The sequence below is a fragment of the Lissotriton helveticus genome, chromosome 3_1 (assembly GCF_964261635.1).
Source record: "Lissotriton helveticus chromosome 3_1, aLisHel1.1, whole genome shotgun sequence".
NCBI lineage: Eukaryota > Metazoa > Chordata > Amphibia > Caudata > Salamandridae > Lissotriton > Lissotriton helveticus.
In genome coordinates this window covers 624,496,342-624,515,584 of record NC_136061.1, presented here as the reverse complement: position 1 = coordinate 624,515,584, position 19,243 = coordinate 624,496,342, and the positions used below count along the sequence as shown (strand labels likewise).

Here is a 19,243-nt window from a genome sequence, read left to right as displayed (position 1 = left end):
TGAGCGCCTCTTGCACTTTCGCAGTGAAATCTGGGTATATTGATATCGCCGACCCTTCGTATTGGAGTGTGGTCTTTGTCCTAGCAAGTCTGAGGGCTGTATCCCTGTCCCTGTAGTTAAGCAACTTAGCAATAATCGGGCGGGGCGGCGCTCCCGGCTTCCGGCGGGGGCCCAAGGACCGATGCGCCCGCTCCACCACAAACATTGATGAGAACACTCCATCTCCCAAATGGGTAGTGAGTAGCTTCTCCACGAAAAACTCCATCGTGCCAGTTTGCGTGGTCTCCGGCAGTCCCGTTATGCGGAGGTTGCTGCGTCGCGAGCGCGCTTCCAAATCCTCAGTCTTGTCGTGGAGCGATCGCATCAGGTGTTCTATTTTCTTGTGCGCCGTGTCTAACTCGGTCTGCGCCTCTCCGACTTCTGTTATTCTCCTATCGGCCATGTCGTGTTTCTCAGCATGCTTATCCAGGCGCTCGGCCATACGGTCCATTCTGTATGTCATAGCGTCCATCTTGGCGCCTAGTGCAGTTATGCTAGTTTGCAGGCTTTGTTCCATGGTGCGTAGAATGCTCTTGATATCGGAATCAGGTGTCTGTTCCTCCACCATTTGCCTGGGCTCTCTGTGCTCCGCAGGGGGGCTTTGCAGTTGCAATCGTCTCTGCGCAAATGGGAGTTTGCTTTGTGTTTTGCCCCCCTTCCCCATCGCTATGGCCGGACTGCCGCGCCGCTGCGGGTGTAAACTCAAAGTGCTTCCCCGGGGGGGTCCTGGATTAGTTTCCAGGCTCTTCGCAAACCTGAGGCGTGAGGGTGTAGATATCTCCAGCTGTCTGTGTAGGCCTTCTCTCGTCTTCCCCGGGGCTTCGGTATGTCTTGTGGAGTCCGGCCCACTCGGCGTGGGGGGGGTCTCTGTACCACGAGGGCCGTTCCGCCACGAGATGAGGCGGCCGTCCAGCCACCACTCCGCGCTATGTCACTTGCCTCCACTGGCCAGCACAGGCCTCCCTTGGTCACTCTCAGGGGTTAGCACGCCGCTTGCAGATGAGCGCCCGGCGGGAGCCTCCTCAAAGCAGCGTCCGGAAGTGGGGATCAATGCCAATCCGACGGGCCCGCAGCAGTGGTCCAAGATCTCGTCCCTGGGACACCCTCACCATCAATATCTCGAGGACTCCACAGCGGGCTCTCAGGCTGCCGCGTCACAAGTTGTTCGCTGTCTTTTTGTGGGGGGGGCACTCCCTGCGCTTCCACGGGATCTCTCCTGCTCGCCCGTAGAGATCAACTGACGCCCAGGATTTGGCCCCAAGTCTTTCAGGCCACAGGTCCCCTGCCGCTCCGAATTGCCTCCCTTCTGTGGAGCAAACGCGGCACCTATCCCTCCTGCGCAGGACCTCGAGGGAGCTGGAAGGGGAGGACACCCCCTTCATGTGTCTCGGCGCCCGCTCCCCACCTCTCAGGGACTCGCGTAGACAGCCGGAGTGTGTCTCGCCGGCCGGCAGGGTTTACCCACAAGCGCCCGGGTTAAGCGCGTTCACCCCCGCCGCACGCAGGGGCACGTCGGCCGGCGCCGCATGCACTGGAGGACGCGGCTTCTCGGCCCAGACTCCCGCAGCACTGCTCTCAACCGCGGCCGGGTTCCGGTGTGCCGAATCGCCGCGATTTTGGGATCGCTAGTGTCCCAGCAGTTTTCCACTTCTGTAGGGGGAGTTTGAGATAGGAATCTTCGCTCTGTGGCAGGATTATCAAGGATAATGGGTAGTGCATGGCGGAGCTCCGGGTCTAAGCGGCCATTTTAGCTGCCAGCTAGCTCCGCCCCCCCCATTAAGGATACGGTGGGGACCTTGACATCGAAAATAGCAATCGAGAACGGTCTTAAACAGGGCTGTGTGCTGGCCCCTATACTCTTTGCAATATTGTGAGCTGATCTGCCGTCTGTGTTAGAGATAGATAGAAGTGTCAGCCCAAAAATTAACGGTCAACATTTATCATTTCTATTTTATGCGGATGATTTAGTAATCCTTGACCAGACAGAGCTGGGCCTTCAAAGGAAGTTAAATGTATTCCGAGAATATTGTGTAACAAAGCATTTAAGTTTAAACATGGATAAAAACAAAAGTTTATGCTTTGGAAAAGAGATCACAGGTGCAGTTGGTACCTAAGTAGTAAAAGTGGATAGGATTTAGAGGAAGGGAAGTATTTAAAATCCCTAATGTTATTGCCAGGCTCATCTATGATTCCGGCAATCAGATTTGAGCAAGGAATTACATCTTGGAATGTACAGGCTCAAGTGGCTCTGCCAAGGTTTTGGAAACGACTGGAACCCGGAGTGGTCCAGAAGGCCTCGCAATGGTGTAGAAATGAGATGCAGCTTAGTGATTTATTATGGCTCAAGGAGTCTGGGAGCCAACTGACCTAAACCATGCAACACAAGATTGGGTTATGCTAGGAATGATGTTTGCCAAACGGAATAAAGTTACATTTTGGGGTTCTCATTCCTCCCAGATGCACCATGACTGGTGCAGAGATATGGATGGTGCTATAGTGGCAGAAAAGGCAGCATACATACATCGATGGTACCCAAAAAAGTGGGAAAGAGTATGGGGGGCCTGGAACGCATATAGAGGGAACATTTGTGATCCGCCTCTGACCGAGTCAGACGAGTACTCTGACTAATTTAGATGAATAAGGAATGTTGACTGTCGATTTCTGCTCAAATTAAAGTATTGAATGCAATGCTCACATGGAAATATCAATGTGATGTAAGATGTAAAATGTACATTAAGATATACCTTGTACCACCGTTTAATAATCAATAAAAAAGTTTTATTAAAAAAAAATGGACCAAGGAGACCATAGAGAAACTGTATTCTGTCAGCGAGAATTTGAAAGTGAGAATTTGTCAACACACATTGCAAGCAGAAATCACCAACAGCACACTCAGATCCCTAGGGAAGGAATTGTCTAGGAGGAAGGACGGGGAGTATCTGAGCAAGACAAATCGGTACAATTTATGATGTCCAGCTGGCTGAATGAAGCCTGATACCCATACCTGGATACATTACCTAATCATTGGCTCTGATGCGAAGTTTTAAGATTGAGAATTGGTATTAACCCCGGGATGTACATGTATGGTAGGCACGAAATGTGACATCCTGCATATATTAGTAGACTGATCAAAAGTATTAGCTCTACGGAAACTGTTTTTACGACCCATTTAAAAAAAAATATGGTACTGCATCTCGGGCACACGCAGTAGAACTCCTTGCTTATATGCCTAACCTTGATATCGCAATTGTAATTGGGAGGTATATGAATGCGGTAAAAAGGTCTTTTATGGAAAAATTAATTCTAAGATTGTAAGTTTTGAAGAAATCAGGTTTTTAGATGGTTTTAAGTGATGGAAATGTTTAGATAACGATTTTGCAGTTATTTCTTAATAATGATTCTTATATACATTTTTAACAAGTCCTGAATTATCCATCACATGGTTTTGCCTATAATGTTTACATGGAGTAATTCTGCCATTATGTGACTTATTGTATGGAAATCTGTGCTGCTTTTTACCTCTTCTCACAGGTCATTTATTTTAATGGAATTAGTGATGATATTGTGATGATTTTTGATTGTTCATAATATCTCGTGTTTTTATGTTGTTTAAAGACCAGTGCTCTAAATAAATGTTGCTTTGACTGACTGACTGACTGTAATTTATGTTTTATATATTTGATAGACAAAGATATCTGATTAACTCACTATTTAAAATATTTAAATAAATACATTTCTACAAGTTAAAACTACCATCAAATAGTGTGGTCTGTTAAGAAAGGTACATTCTCTGTCAAAGAACATAGTAGGGGGTCAAACAATAAATACTGCAATTTCAGAACATTCTGGGGCTGTAATAAAGGAACCTCTTCTTTGCTTCTTTCAGTTTGAGCCCTCTAAAGGTAATTGGATGTGCTACAAGTTCATGTTTCTCATTCGCTAATGGTAACTTCTGCTTTTGCCTTCATGAAGCAAACTGATCTCTGTGGTGTGTAAGTGAAATTGCCAAAAATAGGTTCTTAGCAGATTTTTAATAGCTTCCATACAGAAACTAACCCTTATGAGACAGAATGGATGCCTGAGGAGCCACACACTGCACTGGCAGAGACGATGACGAGGTCCTTGAGCCTCACCCTCTGGCTTGCCTTCCTATAAACCTTTATAAGTACAGTCAAACACACCAATGTTGATTCCGCCACCTAAACGTGTCAATGTCAAATGACCCAGCAAAATGGAGCAGCTACCTAATTGACTCCTTCCCTAATGGCTAGCAAGACAAGAAGAGATACAACTCCCATATCTGCCATAGGGACCATGTAACCAATGTTGTGTCTGTGCAGTGTCTTGTGTGAAATCCTGATTGATTAGAGTTGAGCAGCCCAATTTCTTCGAGAAATACCTGAAGGTTGCACACCAGCACTCTATCCTAAAATGTGGAGCCATAGCTAGGCCAGTAACTTGTTTGTAATTGACCAAGTCGTTAGGATCCATAAACCTTAGTTTTTAGAGTGACCTAAGGATAGAATTTTTCAGGGCTTTTGCACCTACCCAGACATCATAGAGTGATTTAACTTATTGGTGACTGCAGTAACCATAGTATCGGCAGATTCCTCACGGACAAGAACTGGTATCAGATATATGCAGTGCAGGGTAGATGTAGTCACTTTACTGAATGCACTAGGCGAGCTACATCAACTTCAGAGAAACTGATTTAGCACCTTCTCCGCAGGAAGGTAACAAGTATTTTTCACTGGAAAACTCACAAAAAAGTTGGCCATTGAGGTATCCCGGTTCTTCAACGCTCCGACTTGTGTAGGGTGCTCGCTGCAGCCCCCTTCCAGTAAGGGGCCGATTCTATATAAACAAACACTACCCAAATATCTGGCAACACCAGAGGGACCGTAGTTCGTGCATTCTACGGTGGAAAAATGAGCACTGCCGCCGCTATGCCCTGCTCTAGCTTAAGGACACAGAGCCATTCCTGCCCTTGTGTATTGACCAAGCATGCATCCTGTTCATGTGTAACTGCCCCTACCATAGTTTAAAAGCACTGGCTTTTTTCTTCCCTTTTGGTAGGGTCTGTTTCCCACTTTAGTGTAGTCTCTCTGAGCACTGCACCATTCATTGATATCCAGTAATGTTCCATATTTGTCTCTTTCCACTTAGGAAATGAGGGGTTTTCTCCTCGGCGCGGCCAACACTCTGGCGCTGGCTACAATTCCAACCTGCGCTCAACGGTGCGCTACAGCCCCAGTCTGGACAGAGTGGACAATCCTGCTCTTTGGTAAGTACAGACAACATAGAACCCCACTCTGGAATACGTATGTGCCGTATAAAACGCTGCCTTGGAGTAACTACACACTGTCTACCAATGAAGAAGCCAGGAAATTAAAATACCCCTCACTTTCAACCAAATATTTAATGACGCCAAATGAGAGAAACAGAAAACCCAACAGTTTCTAGATTCATTCTCTTCACCTGTACATCCTTCAATCAATCTGTTCATCCTCCCATCCTTCTATCCATCTATTCTTCGGTCCTTTACCCCCACACTTTCATTATTCCAACAATCCATTGACATTGGCTCAATCCATTCATTAATCCATCCATCCTTTCACTCATCCCTCCTTTCAACCATCTATCCATTCATCATTCCATTCAATCTAATGACCATTCCCTTCTCACATCTATTATCCACCCTTTCCCTCTGCCATCTATTTACAGCCCCTTCATCCTTTTACCCTTACTTCCAACATTTTGTTCATTGATACTTTCAAACCTTTATCCAAGCTTTCATCCTTCCATCCGTTCATCCTCGATCCAAGCTTTCATCCTTCCAGCAGTTCATCCTTGCACCCTTTCTTTGTTGTTTTCAGCCATGCTTCCATTCACTTCTTTCACCTTTCCTTCCTTCCTTGTCTCCTTCCTTTTACCTTTCTTTCCATCTTCATGACATTCTCCTTTCTAAACACCAACTTTTTTTTCTTTTTTCAAACAATTTTTTTGATCTTATCTCAAACCCTTCCCTCGCATTCCCCCACTCACTCTGCTTTCTGGTCATTGGTGAGATTTTCATAATTTCTTGTTCTCTCTCTTTTCCCTAGCATGGCTCCCATAGCAGTTCTTAACCTCAACCTCAGCCCTGCTCATCCCATAGCTTGTTTTATGAGTCTTTGTCAGGCATGGGCGTAGTTCGCGTAGTTTTGCTACGTGGAACTATGAGAAGTTACAAAAAAACTCAGCGAAGTTCCGCCAGTGGCAGAGTGCAGTGCGAACTGCAGTTTCTGTTGGTATTCCTGCCGCTCGGGTAGAAATTCTACCCGAGCAGCAGCACACGCTCACGAACTTACCGTTTGCGATCATGAGCAGGTAAAAAACTCCGCTGCACATCACGAAGTGGAGTTTTCTGCACTCTGCGAGCTCCGCGGAGTGCAGAGTAAAGAAAACTCTGCAAACTCCGAGAACAGAGCGAAGTTCAATGCCCAGGCCTAGTCTTTGTCTGCAGGCCTGCAGACATAAGAGCCAAATATTAAACGATTCAATATTTAGTGGGACCCAGATTAGAAAGGCAAATGAGGTGCAATGGCTACTCCCACTTAAGCTGCTAAAGCGGGGGTTTCCTATGTTGCTTAGGTGTGAATATGCACTGCTTTTATTCCTCCTTTGTGGTAAGAACACCCTTCCTATTACATCCACATACTCATGCCTGCCACATACCTCTTTCTTTACATTTAGCGCCCCTAGAACAGAACTACTGGAGTGGTACATATCAAGAAATTGATGATTGGGCAGCAGTTAGTTGAATGCATAACATTCCCTTGGTTGCAACATGGCTTTTCAAGGCTGAGGTCACAGATAGCAGTGACATTCAGCAAGTAAATATCCACAATATCTAGGCATCATTAGAACAGTTCAGGCATTGGTCAGTGAGTTGAATAGCCTGATCCTGAGATGATTGTGCTATCTATCCTCAGATGGTGCCTAAAAAGAATCACCTCTGGAACTACCACCCACGCTTTACACCACTCCCATGTCCATGGTGCGGCAGGCGATCCTTCAGTACAGTGCTTGCATATAGTTCGAAGATGTGCAGCCCGATAGGTCCCAATAAGGTGGACGACCATAAAGTAAAGCATGATATACGCCATGCTGTGACTTGAGTGCCATCAGCTGAAGAACGGCACTCCAAGTCATGCATGCTTCTTCCCCTGCAGGGGAAGCTGAAGCTCTTTTCTGGAAGCCGGCCAACTTGTTCAATATTTCCTAAACTAGTCATCCCCCCAACAAAGTAGTCATTGGATTGGTTCACCTATTGTCAAGATTACCTCCATAAACAGCCATGAGCCAGCATCAGTAATCATCCCCAGAGACAAGATGGTTTACCTTTATTGAGTCTGTTAGTGAGAGGGACAGGCCAGCCCCCAAAATGAAGGATGCTCCTGAGGGGGTGGACTCACCTGTCACTTCGCAGTATCTACGTAACTAGGTACGGTCTGTAAACTCGACATTCTCTAGCCCCTCAAAGATATCAGGGTGTCAGTGTTACTGTTGGCCTCTAGAGGTCACCATCTAGTGAGCCATTGGCAATGGAGCCACAACGCCCTTCTATGCCCAGCCCACAGGATATAATCAGCCGCTGGAGCCCATGTGAATTGCCATTTGCTTCACCTCTCAAGTGAGGACGTAATAATGGCCTAGTTTACTGCCAAACATGTTGCCACTGCTTTCCTTCCATTCGGGTGTTTCTACCTTGAGATGGATTGACAGAAGAACATTTGCCTTTGGTTCATTATGTTCTTCTTATGCAGTCAGGACCTTTGGCAGCCCTGTTGGATAGACCTCTCTCGAACAGATCCTGTCCTAAACAAAGATACGATTTTCCAATAGGTGTACCCTGAGGTCCTCTTTACCTGTTCAGCAGGATATTCTTAAGCTGATCAGATATGCCAGACATTCCAGAAGCCCAGCTCTTTTAATTTCAAGTTATTTTTTTTTTTATTAACGGTTCCATAAAATGTGAAAAAAATTGAGGGGGTGGCCTTGCATAGAACCTCTATAAATAAAAAATGCCCTACTTTGAGTTATATTTATAAATAAGGTATTTCTTGATTCATAATATAAAGCCTGCAATAAATATAAACAGATATTTAAGGGAAGCTAAACAGCAATCTATACCAAGGAAAATTCCAATTCACTAGGTCAAAGTCAAGAAATCTATGATGTTCTTACCTATACTTGGCCCCTTTATAATTAAAATCCTGTTCTTTGTGAAGTAGGGTAGGAGATCAGCCTGTATTTTGTGAGTCAAAACTTAGTCATAAATGTAGCTTTTGGTATTTAACAATTAAATTGACCGATAAAATGAGAAAAGGGTTGGGTCTTTCCCAAAGTTTACGAAATAATACCAAGATGTATGAGTCTGCCTGCATAACTGATGTCTATGAAGACAGCCTACTAGAGTGTTAATATTTTACATCTTTGTACAGTGCATATTTTGGAAGGAATTCTATCAGTGCCCACAGATTTCTTATTTTTTGGTTTTCAATCACTACTCCAATCTCCTGAATCATAAATTTTCTTTCAAGCAGAGCTAGCGACTGATTTAAGGGATAATAAAACAGCACAGAATGTAATTTGTGTCTATGGATTGACATTTACAGGCAGAGAGTACAAGGATTAAAAAAAAGGAGAGAAATGCCTTTTGAATCTTAGCATCAGCCCTCAAATTTGTCTTTTCCCACTTTGTTAGGCGTAGCTTATTTTGATTTTATGTTCAACAGCTTGCCAAGCAAGAATTGGCCCACATTTCTTACCCTGCTCATAGATGTTTCTTAATATGAAATGATTTTCATTTGAGCAAGACGCATTTCCCATTGGGTATATAACTTATGTGTTTTATTCACTTACTTTATAAGGGATCTTTCGGTAGCTTTTTCAACTTTAACTTGCAGTTTATTTTGCAAATGCTGAATTTATTACATAAAACTGTATATTGTATATTGTATACTGTATAGAAATTCCTCCTACAAACAAGCCGGGCCAATAGCAGAGATTTACAAAGTACAAGCAAGCGGTGCTACAATGTAGGGGCCTGAATTATGGGGTTATTGCTCCGCTACTAGCCTGAGCAAGGTAGAGAATAAGTTTATGAGGCAGATGTTAGGCCTCCCCCTTAGTACTCCCCACAGCCCACGACACCTTGCCTTGCGAATCAGGCATATTGGGGAAGAGATTGGCCTTAGACCCACAACTTTTTGGCGTAGATTGTGGATGACCACGGAACTGGCCGTTTATCGGTCAGAGCTAAAAAGGAGCTATTCTCCCGGGTGTTGGTAAAATACCTTGGTTAGTACATATAAAGGACGTATGTCATAGGTTGGGCAAATCAGGCTTTTGAAGCAATCCTGAAGAAACCTGCCCCTTAATTTCGTAGTCAGAACTGGTAAGATCCTATAGGATGTACAAATTTGCTGATATGCAGAAAAGAAGGCCTTAGGAGATTTGACAGCTGATTTTTTAAGAATTAAGGACAAGTACTTTATAGAATCCTTCCTGGATGACATCCAAATAAGTCTGGCAAGGAGATTATATGTTCAGTTCAGATTTGGGACCTTACCGTTCCGTGCTTTCTCGAACAAATGGACTAAAACTCTATCCCGAGGATGTCCTGCCTGTAATTGTAAGGAAGAGTCAGAGATACATGTTTTTTTCTTTTGTCCCGGTTATAAATTAGCTAGACTGCGCTGGCTCATCCAACTCTGCAGGAACAGGCTTTGTACACTGTGTAGAGGCATTTAGAGTCCTGAAGTACGACCCTTATGTACCCATTGTCTTTGCTGTATCTTGCTTTTTAACCTCAATGTGGCGTACACGTTGGATATTTTTAAACCTGCCACTACGGCCTTAGAAATCTCTATTGCTTACATTTTCTCAATACTTTTGTACTCATTTTCACTCTTTTTAAAGTTTTAATGATAATATCTTCTGACGAAATACGTTTTTAACCACCAACTATACTGTAGCGCAGATGTTTATGTCCTATGTGGCTCCCAGGCAGTTTGATCTGGAAGGGTTAAAGATATGATTTGTCCGGATCTACCTCCCTGAAAACTCTATGATGCACTATAATGTTGTCAAATTTGTTAAACTGTATAGTTATTTATGGGGACCATTTTATTATACACAGTTTTATGTCAGTACATTTTATGTCTACGTAGTATTTATGGTCCATTTGTGTATACAGTCTTATGGGAGTAAATTTTATGTCTATGTACTTTTATGTTCTATGTGACCGAAATAAATGGCTATAAATAAAAATTACTCTTTCTGACCTCCTTTTGCTTTCATACCTAAATAAAAATTGTTTTATTCCTCAAAGGAAGGCTTTGCATGAATTGTTGGCTAAGTTAAGGTATTGATGAATAATTCTTTGTTACTGTATAAAGTGAATAAACTTTGGGTTCTGTAGTAAAGGGCAAACACACATCCAGTGTGATTTTTTTCTGGTGGGCTTATCTCTATGCAGTGATAATGAAATCATAGCATGAGCTGAAAGGTGGCGGGGTAGTAGTAATATGGTTCATACTTTCCTGGCCAAAGAAGATGAGGTAACAAACATTAAATCTGGAGAATGATTTATATCACGCTTATCAAGCAAGTCTTGTGGGGGTAATTTATGGCATGGTAGGGATCATAGGCATCTGGATTACGGGATCAGATAGTTAAGGTCTCTATTGATATTGAATGTGGAACAGAACTTCTTTTTACTCTTTGAGTAATCTGTCCCAGTACTGTATTCCAATTCCTTCCAAAAATATATGGTGAAAACATCCCAGCAACCTCTAATTCCAATTGTTGGAAAACTGACGGGTCATCTAAATACTACCCATATACACAGACAATTGCAAATCTGAAGTAAGCAACTTTAAGCGTTGCAGCTGTTCAAATGCCTAGATTAAAACACACCAAAGATGATGGGAAGAATGCCTGCATAAGTCTAACCAATGGCAATCGCTTGTGGTAGAATTCCAACCCATTGTTGTTTTTCCTACTATGTCACCTTAGTTTTCAAGAAAGCAACCCAAGAGAAGTTTCCCCCTGATTGGGGCTCTTCCTTCAGGTGTTGCTTGGTTCTGATGGCACAGTGAGCAAGGGATCCTTGTCTGGGCATACCCTTGCCCACTAAGTCAAACACACAAAAAGTGATGGGAGGTATGCTTCTAATAGGTCTAACTACTGGAAATTGCTCCGGGCAGCATTGCAACTCATTGTTCTTTTGCCCACAATGCTACCTTAGTTTGGACCCAGCTATATGCAAATCTGTATTGGCCTTGCTCCAATGGGAAGAGTCCACCCGAGCTGCTGAAATGGAGCACAAGCAACCCAAGACTAGTTTTCTCCTGATTGGGGATCTTCAGTCGGCCATAGCTTGTTTCCAATGGCACGGTGGGCAAAGGACCCACATCTGCACATACCCTTGGCCCTTCAGACACTACTTCAAACACACACAAGGTGATGGCGATTGATCGGGTGGCATTCCAACCCATTGTTCTTTTGCCCTTTATGACACCTCAGTTTTGCAAAAAACGTAAAAATCATGAAAGCATTTTATGATCTACATGGTGTGTGTCAGAATGCTCCTCCATAACCTTCTGTTTGTTAATCTATCTTCTTTTTTATATAAACAAAATACAAGACATGTATGACTTCTTTGAAATGATAACTAAGCATAAGGACGGTCTGTCTAACCCATACAGATCTACATCACAGCTAAACCGGATACTTCACCGTCTTGTCTGAACCTTGGTCTTTTGATTCATTGACTGAGTTTTCCTCAGTTTCCATCGAGCTGATCAGTTATGAATCTGGTGAAGTTGGTCCCCCTGATGATTCCTGCTGTGGCAAGATCTTGCAGCTGGCTATTAATACTATTGCTCCAGCACTTTTTCATCTCATAAATACCTCAATCTCTACATCATCAGTCCTACTAGATTGGAAAAGTGCATTTCTTATCCCCTTGCTGAAAGAAACCTTCCTCGGACCCCTCTGATCTGAGTAATTACAGGCCTAACTTGCTCCTCCCTTTCAATGCCAAGGTTGCTGAGGCAGAGACCAATTTCCAACGTTCCTCATTTACTACTCTGACCTCATGCTCAGGCTGGCTTCCGACGACACCATGGCTATGAAGTTGCTCTGACAGCTGTCCAAAATTAAATGTACATGATTTTAGATCAGGGCAATATTCCAGTCTGATTGTTCAGGATATCTCTGCAGCCTTCAATACTGTGTCCCAAGTAACCCTTTTGCTTAAGCTGCAGTGATATGGGATCAGAGGCAATGCCCCAAAATGGCTCTTTTCCTATTTATCAGTTTGTGATCAATCAGTCTTTTTGCTTCCTTTCAGATCTTCTTTTAGAACCATGACCTGCACCCTGAGGAGTTCCTCAGGGTTTCTCCCTCAGTCCCACTCTGTTCAATTTGTATGCACCCCCTCTAGCCAAATTAAGTTTCTTAATTAGCCATTCCTTTATGTATTACACTGATGATAGCCGTCTTATATTGAGGTTGGACGGGAACACCGACCTTGCACGCAACAACGTTTAAATGTAGTTTCCCAGTGGATATTGACTAGCTCTGAAACTAAATACCAAAAAATCTGAGGTGGTGGTCTTTGGGCCACCCCATCCTCTGCACGGTGGCCTGGTACTTTTTGACCCTCCTCTCATCCCACTAGAGCAGTCAGGAATCTTTTAGTATACTTTGATGATGAAGTCAATCTTTTTGTCAAATATCTTTTGAGTTTTAAGACAGTGTATACATAGTAGATGCCCTGTGTCCGCCATAGCACTGAATATTACAGAGTCACATCAGGTAACTACCTTTCTGAATCCCTCCATGGCCTCAGTGGAACGCCGCTGGTCCTGCCTTGCAGTCTATTCCAGTTAGCTATATACAATAGCTTTGACACATGTACTGCACATTTCACTTATAGGCCATTCAGTATCTCATCCGGAATGTGTTTAGAAACAAGCCCCTCACTCTCCATCTTGGAGGACAAACTGCATTTAGAAGGCCCTGAAAGACATAATGAAGTAGAGGTCTCCTTGCCCCCTCAAACTGTAAATAAGACCCATCCAGTTTGCTAGATAAACGTTCCAATATAAGTATAGACTGTAACCCGTGATGCCACTGCAATAGCAAGAGAGGGGCCTTCTTTTCCCAGTGGATGCTACTGCTAATTTTCCACCCCCCAAACATTGCCCCATTGGGTGACAGTCAAATCTAGTTAGGCGGCTCTTATACCTGACAGGTCTCATCCATAGAAAAAAACGCTGTGGTGAATGGAAACGGAAATCACAATTTTCACTTATCAGAAGAATGATAATCTGGGGCAGCCCCACCACACATGAAAAGTATCCCCTTTCTCACCACACCCTCTTCAACCTTCCTGGCTGACCATAGGCTGCATGAGATTCCTTGCTGGATTATAAAGCCACCAGCAGAGGATTTTATGCCTCACGATTTTTGACACTCTACAAGCTTTTATGTATATCTTTTCTCAGGATATCCTACTGATGCAGCATAATATGCCCCTCAGAGATGTCTCCCTGGTCATCATGTGTGCCCCAGCAAACATGAAGAGTGAGTCAAGAGTATCCCATACATTCTAGATTCCAATGGGTCCCTTGCTCACTTTGCAACTGGATTCAAGCTAGCCTGGCTGATTAAGGGTGTTACCCAGAAACCGGTCCCAGGATGCTGGTTTCTGGTTCAGTAAAGATCTGGCTTTGCAGTTTGAGTTGGACTGTTCCCATGATGCACAGGGTCAAGACTGATTTGCATATAGCTGGGTCTGAACTGAGGTGGCGAAGTGAGCTAAAGAATGATGATGGATTCCACACAGATTTGTGACTGGGGTGAATGTCTGAAAAGTTTTAGCGCTCTGTGTATCATCCCCTTGTGTTTGCTTTGTGCAGGAAGGGACACCTTTCTGCACAAAACAATAATCAATGGCGTTTTGCTCCTTCTATGGATGCTGCATAATGCAGTACACATAGAAAGAGCAGAAAACAAGGAGAAATAAAAGTATTTCTCCTTGTTGCACCACTCTTACGCCTCCCTCTGGGGAGGCATACGTTTTTGATGCTGCCTTAGATTTTTAGACCCTTGTAAATCTGGGGCAGTGTCAGAAAGCAATGGACGTTGTGCGTGAATTCCCACAGCAACACACATTGCACGTCCCTTTGCTGCAGAAAACTGTGAAACTGTGGTGAAACTGTGGTAAATAAAATAAAAATTCACATCGCGAAAGCGCAAAAATTGAAATAAAATAGGACCACTGTGGTGCAGGGAGAAGGAGGAATGGAAAAGTAGCGAGAGAGAGTGAGTAGGAGAGAGGGCGAGAGAGAGAGTGAGATAGAGAGAGATAGGGAGAGGAAGAGAGAGACAGAGAGCAACATGAGGTGCGGCAGAAGCCCATGATGGAGAGAGCAACATGGAGCACGGAGGCTGGATGGGAGAAGCACACACGACAATGAGCAGCACATAAGGGAAAGAGCTATAAGACTTCGGGGTAGAAGTGCCCAAGGGAGACAGCAATAGAGAGCGAGGAGCAAGGGTGGGGAGAGGCACACGCGAGTGAGCAGCACTCAAAAGAGAGAATAACATGGTGTGCGGAGGATATTTGACAAGGGAGAAGCACACAAGGGAGACAGCTAGAAAACACATACTCTCTCATGGACTGCTTAACCAAAAATGAAAAAGTAGTTCTCTAAAAGTGAGAAGGGGAAGGATACAAGTCAGCCAATAAAAAGGATAGTAAGGAAGCTGTCCTCCAGGTAAAGTACAAACATAAAAACAGTAGGTCAAGACATCAAATAAGAAGCAAGCAAATAAGAGTGGCACTACAACCAACCAATTGTAAGCAATGGGCAGGCTGCAAACCCTTTGTAGGTTCACAATATGTCTTTCTAACCAGACAGGTTGGCTAGACCAAAAAGGCATTAAGACATTTATTGAGAACATTCTGCCATTACGAATCATTACAATAACTTCTAATTGTGCTTTGAGCAAGAAGTCTGTATAAAAGAATGACATGCATGTGTGAGGGTCATTGAGAGAACATTGAGCTTATCACTGCTAGTGTGAGGTGAGAAGGAGTTTATGTGACTATGAGTGAATGCCTGAGAGATGTACGACAGGGTATGTTTGACCCTTGATGCACCGATAATAAAGCTGTTCATCTGTGGACTTGAACTCTCTACTTTTAGCTTCCTGTTACAAGATAACTACTCTACCATCACCAGTAAGCATTTCCGGCCACTCGAGAGGCCCAAGGGCAAAGAGGCGCTGCCTTGGAGCCTGCACCAGACTGACAGCGGCTTCAGGCGCAGCGCTGGGCTGTCCCATCCCTGCTCCAAAGCGGTAAGCAAGTGCCTACGTTTCCCATTCCAGAGTGTGAGAGTGAGTGTCTTGGCACTGAAGTGAGACAGCACCTCTCCTAACCCAAGTTTTGAGTGATCTGATAATGCCAGCCTTCTGCCTGCCCCAGAGTCATAAGAGAGAACATTCCTTATCGCAGATGATGGTGGTAATCTAGAACCTGTTGTACTCCTGACCCATAGTGTTACTAAATTCCATGCTGTATGCCACACCTAGAGAAATAAGATGCCGCACATGCTTGAAACCACACAGATGGAACTCAAGGTTCACACACAAACCATGTGGAAGGGCTCAGCTTTCCCCACCAGCCTGTTTCAGTCTGCAATCTTCAATCCAGAAGGTTTTTTTATTTTTAACAGGAAACTTTTTTCTGACTAAAAAGCAGCCTGCACAGATAGCTCCCTCTGTAGTACACAATGAACCAACTGTTCGAAGGCAATCTGGAAGACTGTGCTTGGCTTGTTAGACTGGTTTTAGAACCTTAGTTAGAAAAACATTTCTCCGAAAGTGAAGAAATGTTTCGAGAGTCGAAGCCCTCAATCGTTAGGCCATTTATTTGCACAAAGCTTTTCTTAGGGTTAAATTAATAGTACATTGCAGGGAGACACACCAACAAGATGCTTATTATTGGGGGACCCATCGTTTACCCCCTAGCATAGAAAAAATACCGGTGGTGGCTAATATGTCCCACCCCAGTTCCAGAGTTGCGATGCATTAAGTCATCTATAGGAATGTCATATGTCAGGTCTAGATCTATTTGGGTCAGAGGAGGACACCTGCCCATAGGAATCTATCAAGCATTTGGGTGTGGATAAATATTTTTTTTTTGGTTTGAAGAGAACACCAGCCCCATTGTTTCTTGATTGTGTCACAGTAAGTAGTTTTATTTGGCCTATCTTCCAATTCACTATTCATGCTTAACTACCAGAATGGGAAGGGAGGGCATATCTCAATCTAGGTTGGAAGTTGTACATCAGTGTTTAGCTCTCCTGTGACACAAGATTGACTGACCTGGCCTCGCTCTATGTAGTTTCTGTTATTAGAAAGTGCTCTCCCTACTGCAGCTGCAGAATGGTAGCTTTTGCCTCAGCTCCAGAGCGGTGTGAGTGCTTCTCCAGCCCTAGAGTGATGACTAGGTCCACCCCAGCCTACCTCCATAATAGTCAGAGTGCCACTCGCAGCTCAGCCCTAGTATGAGCCCAGCAGACCATGACATAGATGCCTTAATGATCAATCTTTGATCTCGTAGAAGGGATTCCAGTGAGTCCCTTTGCAGGAATAACATACAGAAGCTCCCTCTCACCCGACAGCGAGTGCGTGGATGTGCCTTGACTTTCATGGATCTCTTCTTGCAGGTGAAAAGCGTTTTCGTCAATACCCAGGACCACGGCTCCGAGACGATCGCTGGGATCCCTGGTAAACATCAACCCCTGCTTTTCCAGACACAGGGAAAAGGTACATCTGATTTGGAGAACTGCAGACATGTGAGTAGGAGAAGCTCCTTGTGCACCTTACCACACACTCTACTCCCTGGAGAATTAATCACATCCCTTTCTTTCTCAAAGACCTTTCTTCATGTCTTCCTTTCTAAGTGATCAACGTTCAGATCTGCTCCTACCACGATAAACAGTTTCCACATAACTTCTTATCTCAGTGACTTGTTGAGTAACTTTAACATTTCCACCTATTTAAGTAAGGTGACATCACTTCTCTTCTCTTGTGACCGAGACTCACTTTGTTTGCAGCTTGCCTTCCCACAGATTTCCTTATTAATTGTCAGGACCTCTGATGGGCTGAGCACCACAAATTATTCCTAAATTTCACACTCATCTTCTCCACTCTCTGTACACAGGGGCCATCCTTCATGTCAACAGAGTACAGAGCAAGGTTTCATGAAGGACCATCATGCGTGCCAGGTAAACAACTTTCATTTGACCTCTGGTAGCAACCCGCATCTCTCTTCGGAAGAAGAATGAACCTGCAGTCTCAATTAAGGGCAAAATCCCACAACCTGTATTCTGATTTTTGGAAGAAATCATACAATCTGAAATTTGACCTGAGGAAGAACCCCATAACTTGATGCCGAACCACACTCATCTGCTCCGGTGGTGGAAAGGTTTGGTTCAAGACACTCCCTGCCTCTGCCTCCTTTTTGAAAGTTCTAACCCTGGGCTTGCTTTCTCCGTATTTCCACATTAATGAGGTCTGACCCCAGGGATGCTCCTTACCTAGGCCCATGTTTTAGAGACTTGCCCAAGATGATCATCTTACCTCTGCCTTTACATTGGAAAAATCACACCGCGGAGTCTGCTCTCTCCTGCTGTTTTAAAAAGTTCCAGCCCTGACGTTGCTTCCTGTCTCTAACTCTGGGTTGGGGGTCTTGGCCAGGGGATGCTCCATCCCATCTGCCCCTGTGTTGAAGAACCTTTTCTTTGGGAATGTTCCCTCGATCAGCACTACATTACATAGAGCTTGCTCATGCTGTGTAGCTCCCTTTGCATGCAATGGAGAGCAATTGCAGTTGTGTCCTGTCTACCCATGTAATGGGAAGTCCTAGTTCACAGCGCTCCCAACTTCTCACCCCTTTGTTGGTGGGGCTTGGCCCTGAGTGCTTATTTTCTCTGACCCTCTTTCTGTCTGGCTCTAGATTGCCTCCTCCCTCAGCTGTTGTGTGGAAGAGGCCTGGCACAGGGGTTGTCCCCCCCTGCTGTCCTGCAGATGTCTGCTGCTCATTGTGATCACTATTTTTTGCTGTGGGGATGTAAAGCACTGTGTTGGGATGGAAAAGTCCCCTGCATGGTAAAGACGTGTAACCCAGCCCTGAGTGCCCAACTGTATTATGTCTGGATCCTTAATGCTGACTTTTTTTTGTTATAGGCGAAGACAGATCATGCGTGTGTGCCATGACATAGGCCTGTCTCATGGACTGCTGTCTTATTGAACTAGAAGGGGCACCCTAAGTGCTACTCTGATAGTTGGGGAAGGCTACTGCCTTCATCAGGAGTTAAACAGTACAAGCAAGGTGGTGGCAGCATGATGTGTGAAGATTAGAAGTAGTTACCAGGGGCCAGATGTACAACCCTGAATTGCATGCGCAAAGAGATTTGCGACCCGTTTGCTCATGCAAAAACAAATAGGGCCATGTACAATTCCAATTTAGCGAGTCACACTTTATCTGCGACTCGCTAAATAAGAATTGCGACTCGCTATTAGGAAGAAGCGTTTTAAGGGCGTCCCTTCCTAATAGAGACTCACTACCCCATGTATGAATGTTTTGCGACCGCAATTACGGTCGCAAATCACTTGCAATTTTCGCCCTCTTCAAGAGGGTGATAATGCACTCACAAGTGGGAAGGGGTCCCCAGGGGACCCCTTCCCCTTTGCAAATGCTGGTAAAAAAAATGTTTAGGGGCAGGCAACCCAGGGACCACTACCTGCCCTTAAAAAATTAAACGAAAATGTTTCATTTACTTTTTTAATGCATCCCATTTTCCTTTAAGGAACATGGGCTGCATTTAAAAAAAACTGCTTTATTTAAAAGCAGTCCCAGACATGGAGGTCTGCTGAGCCCAGCAGGCCACCATACATGGGAGGGCCAGCCATTCTCAAGGGGGTCACAAATTGCGAGTGTCTCATGAACATTCATGAGGCATGCAATTTGCTACCCCATTGGGAATCACAAACAGTGTCTCAGACACTGTTGTACATGGCATTTAGCGACTCACAAATTGCGACTCACAATCAAGCGCAATTTGTGAGTCGC

General features: G+C 44.4%; 1 protein-coding gene across 1 annotated transcript in view; it reads left to right on the top strand.

The window, feature by feature from the left end:
- SAXO4 (stabilizer of axonemal microtubules 4) overlaps positions 1–19,243 on the top strand; it is a 164,248-nt gene that overhangs the window by 55,504 nt on the left and 89,501 nt on the right. Inside the window, exons 3-6 of the mRNA XM_078683715.1 lie at positions 5,206–5,323; positions 15,309–15,462; positions 16,836–16,964; positions 17,333–17,396. Coding sequence (XP_078539841.1) covers positions 5,206–5,323; positions 15,309–15,462; positions 16,836–16,964; positions 17,333–17,396 — 465 coding nt within the window. The remainder of the gene's footprint in view (positions 1–5,205; positions 5,324–15,308; positions 15,463–16,835; positions 16,965–17,332; positions 17,397–19,243) is intronic.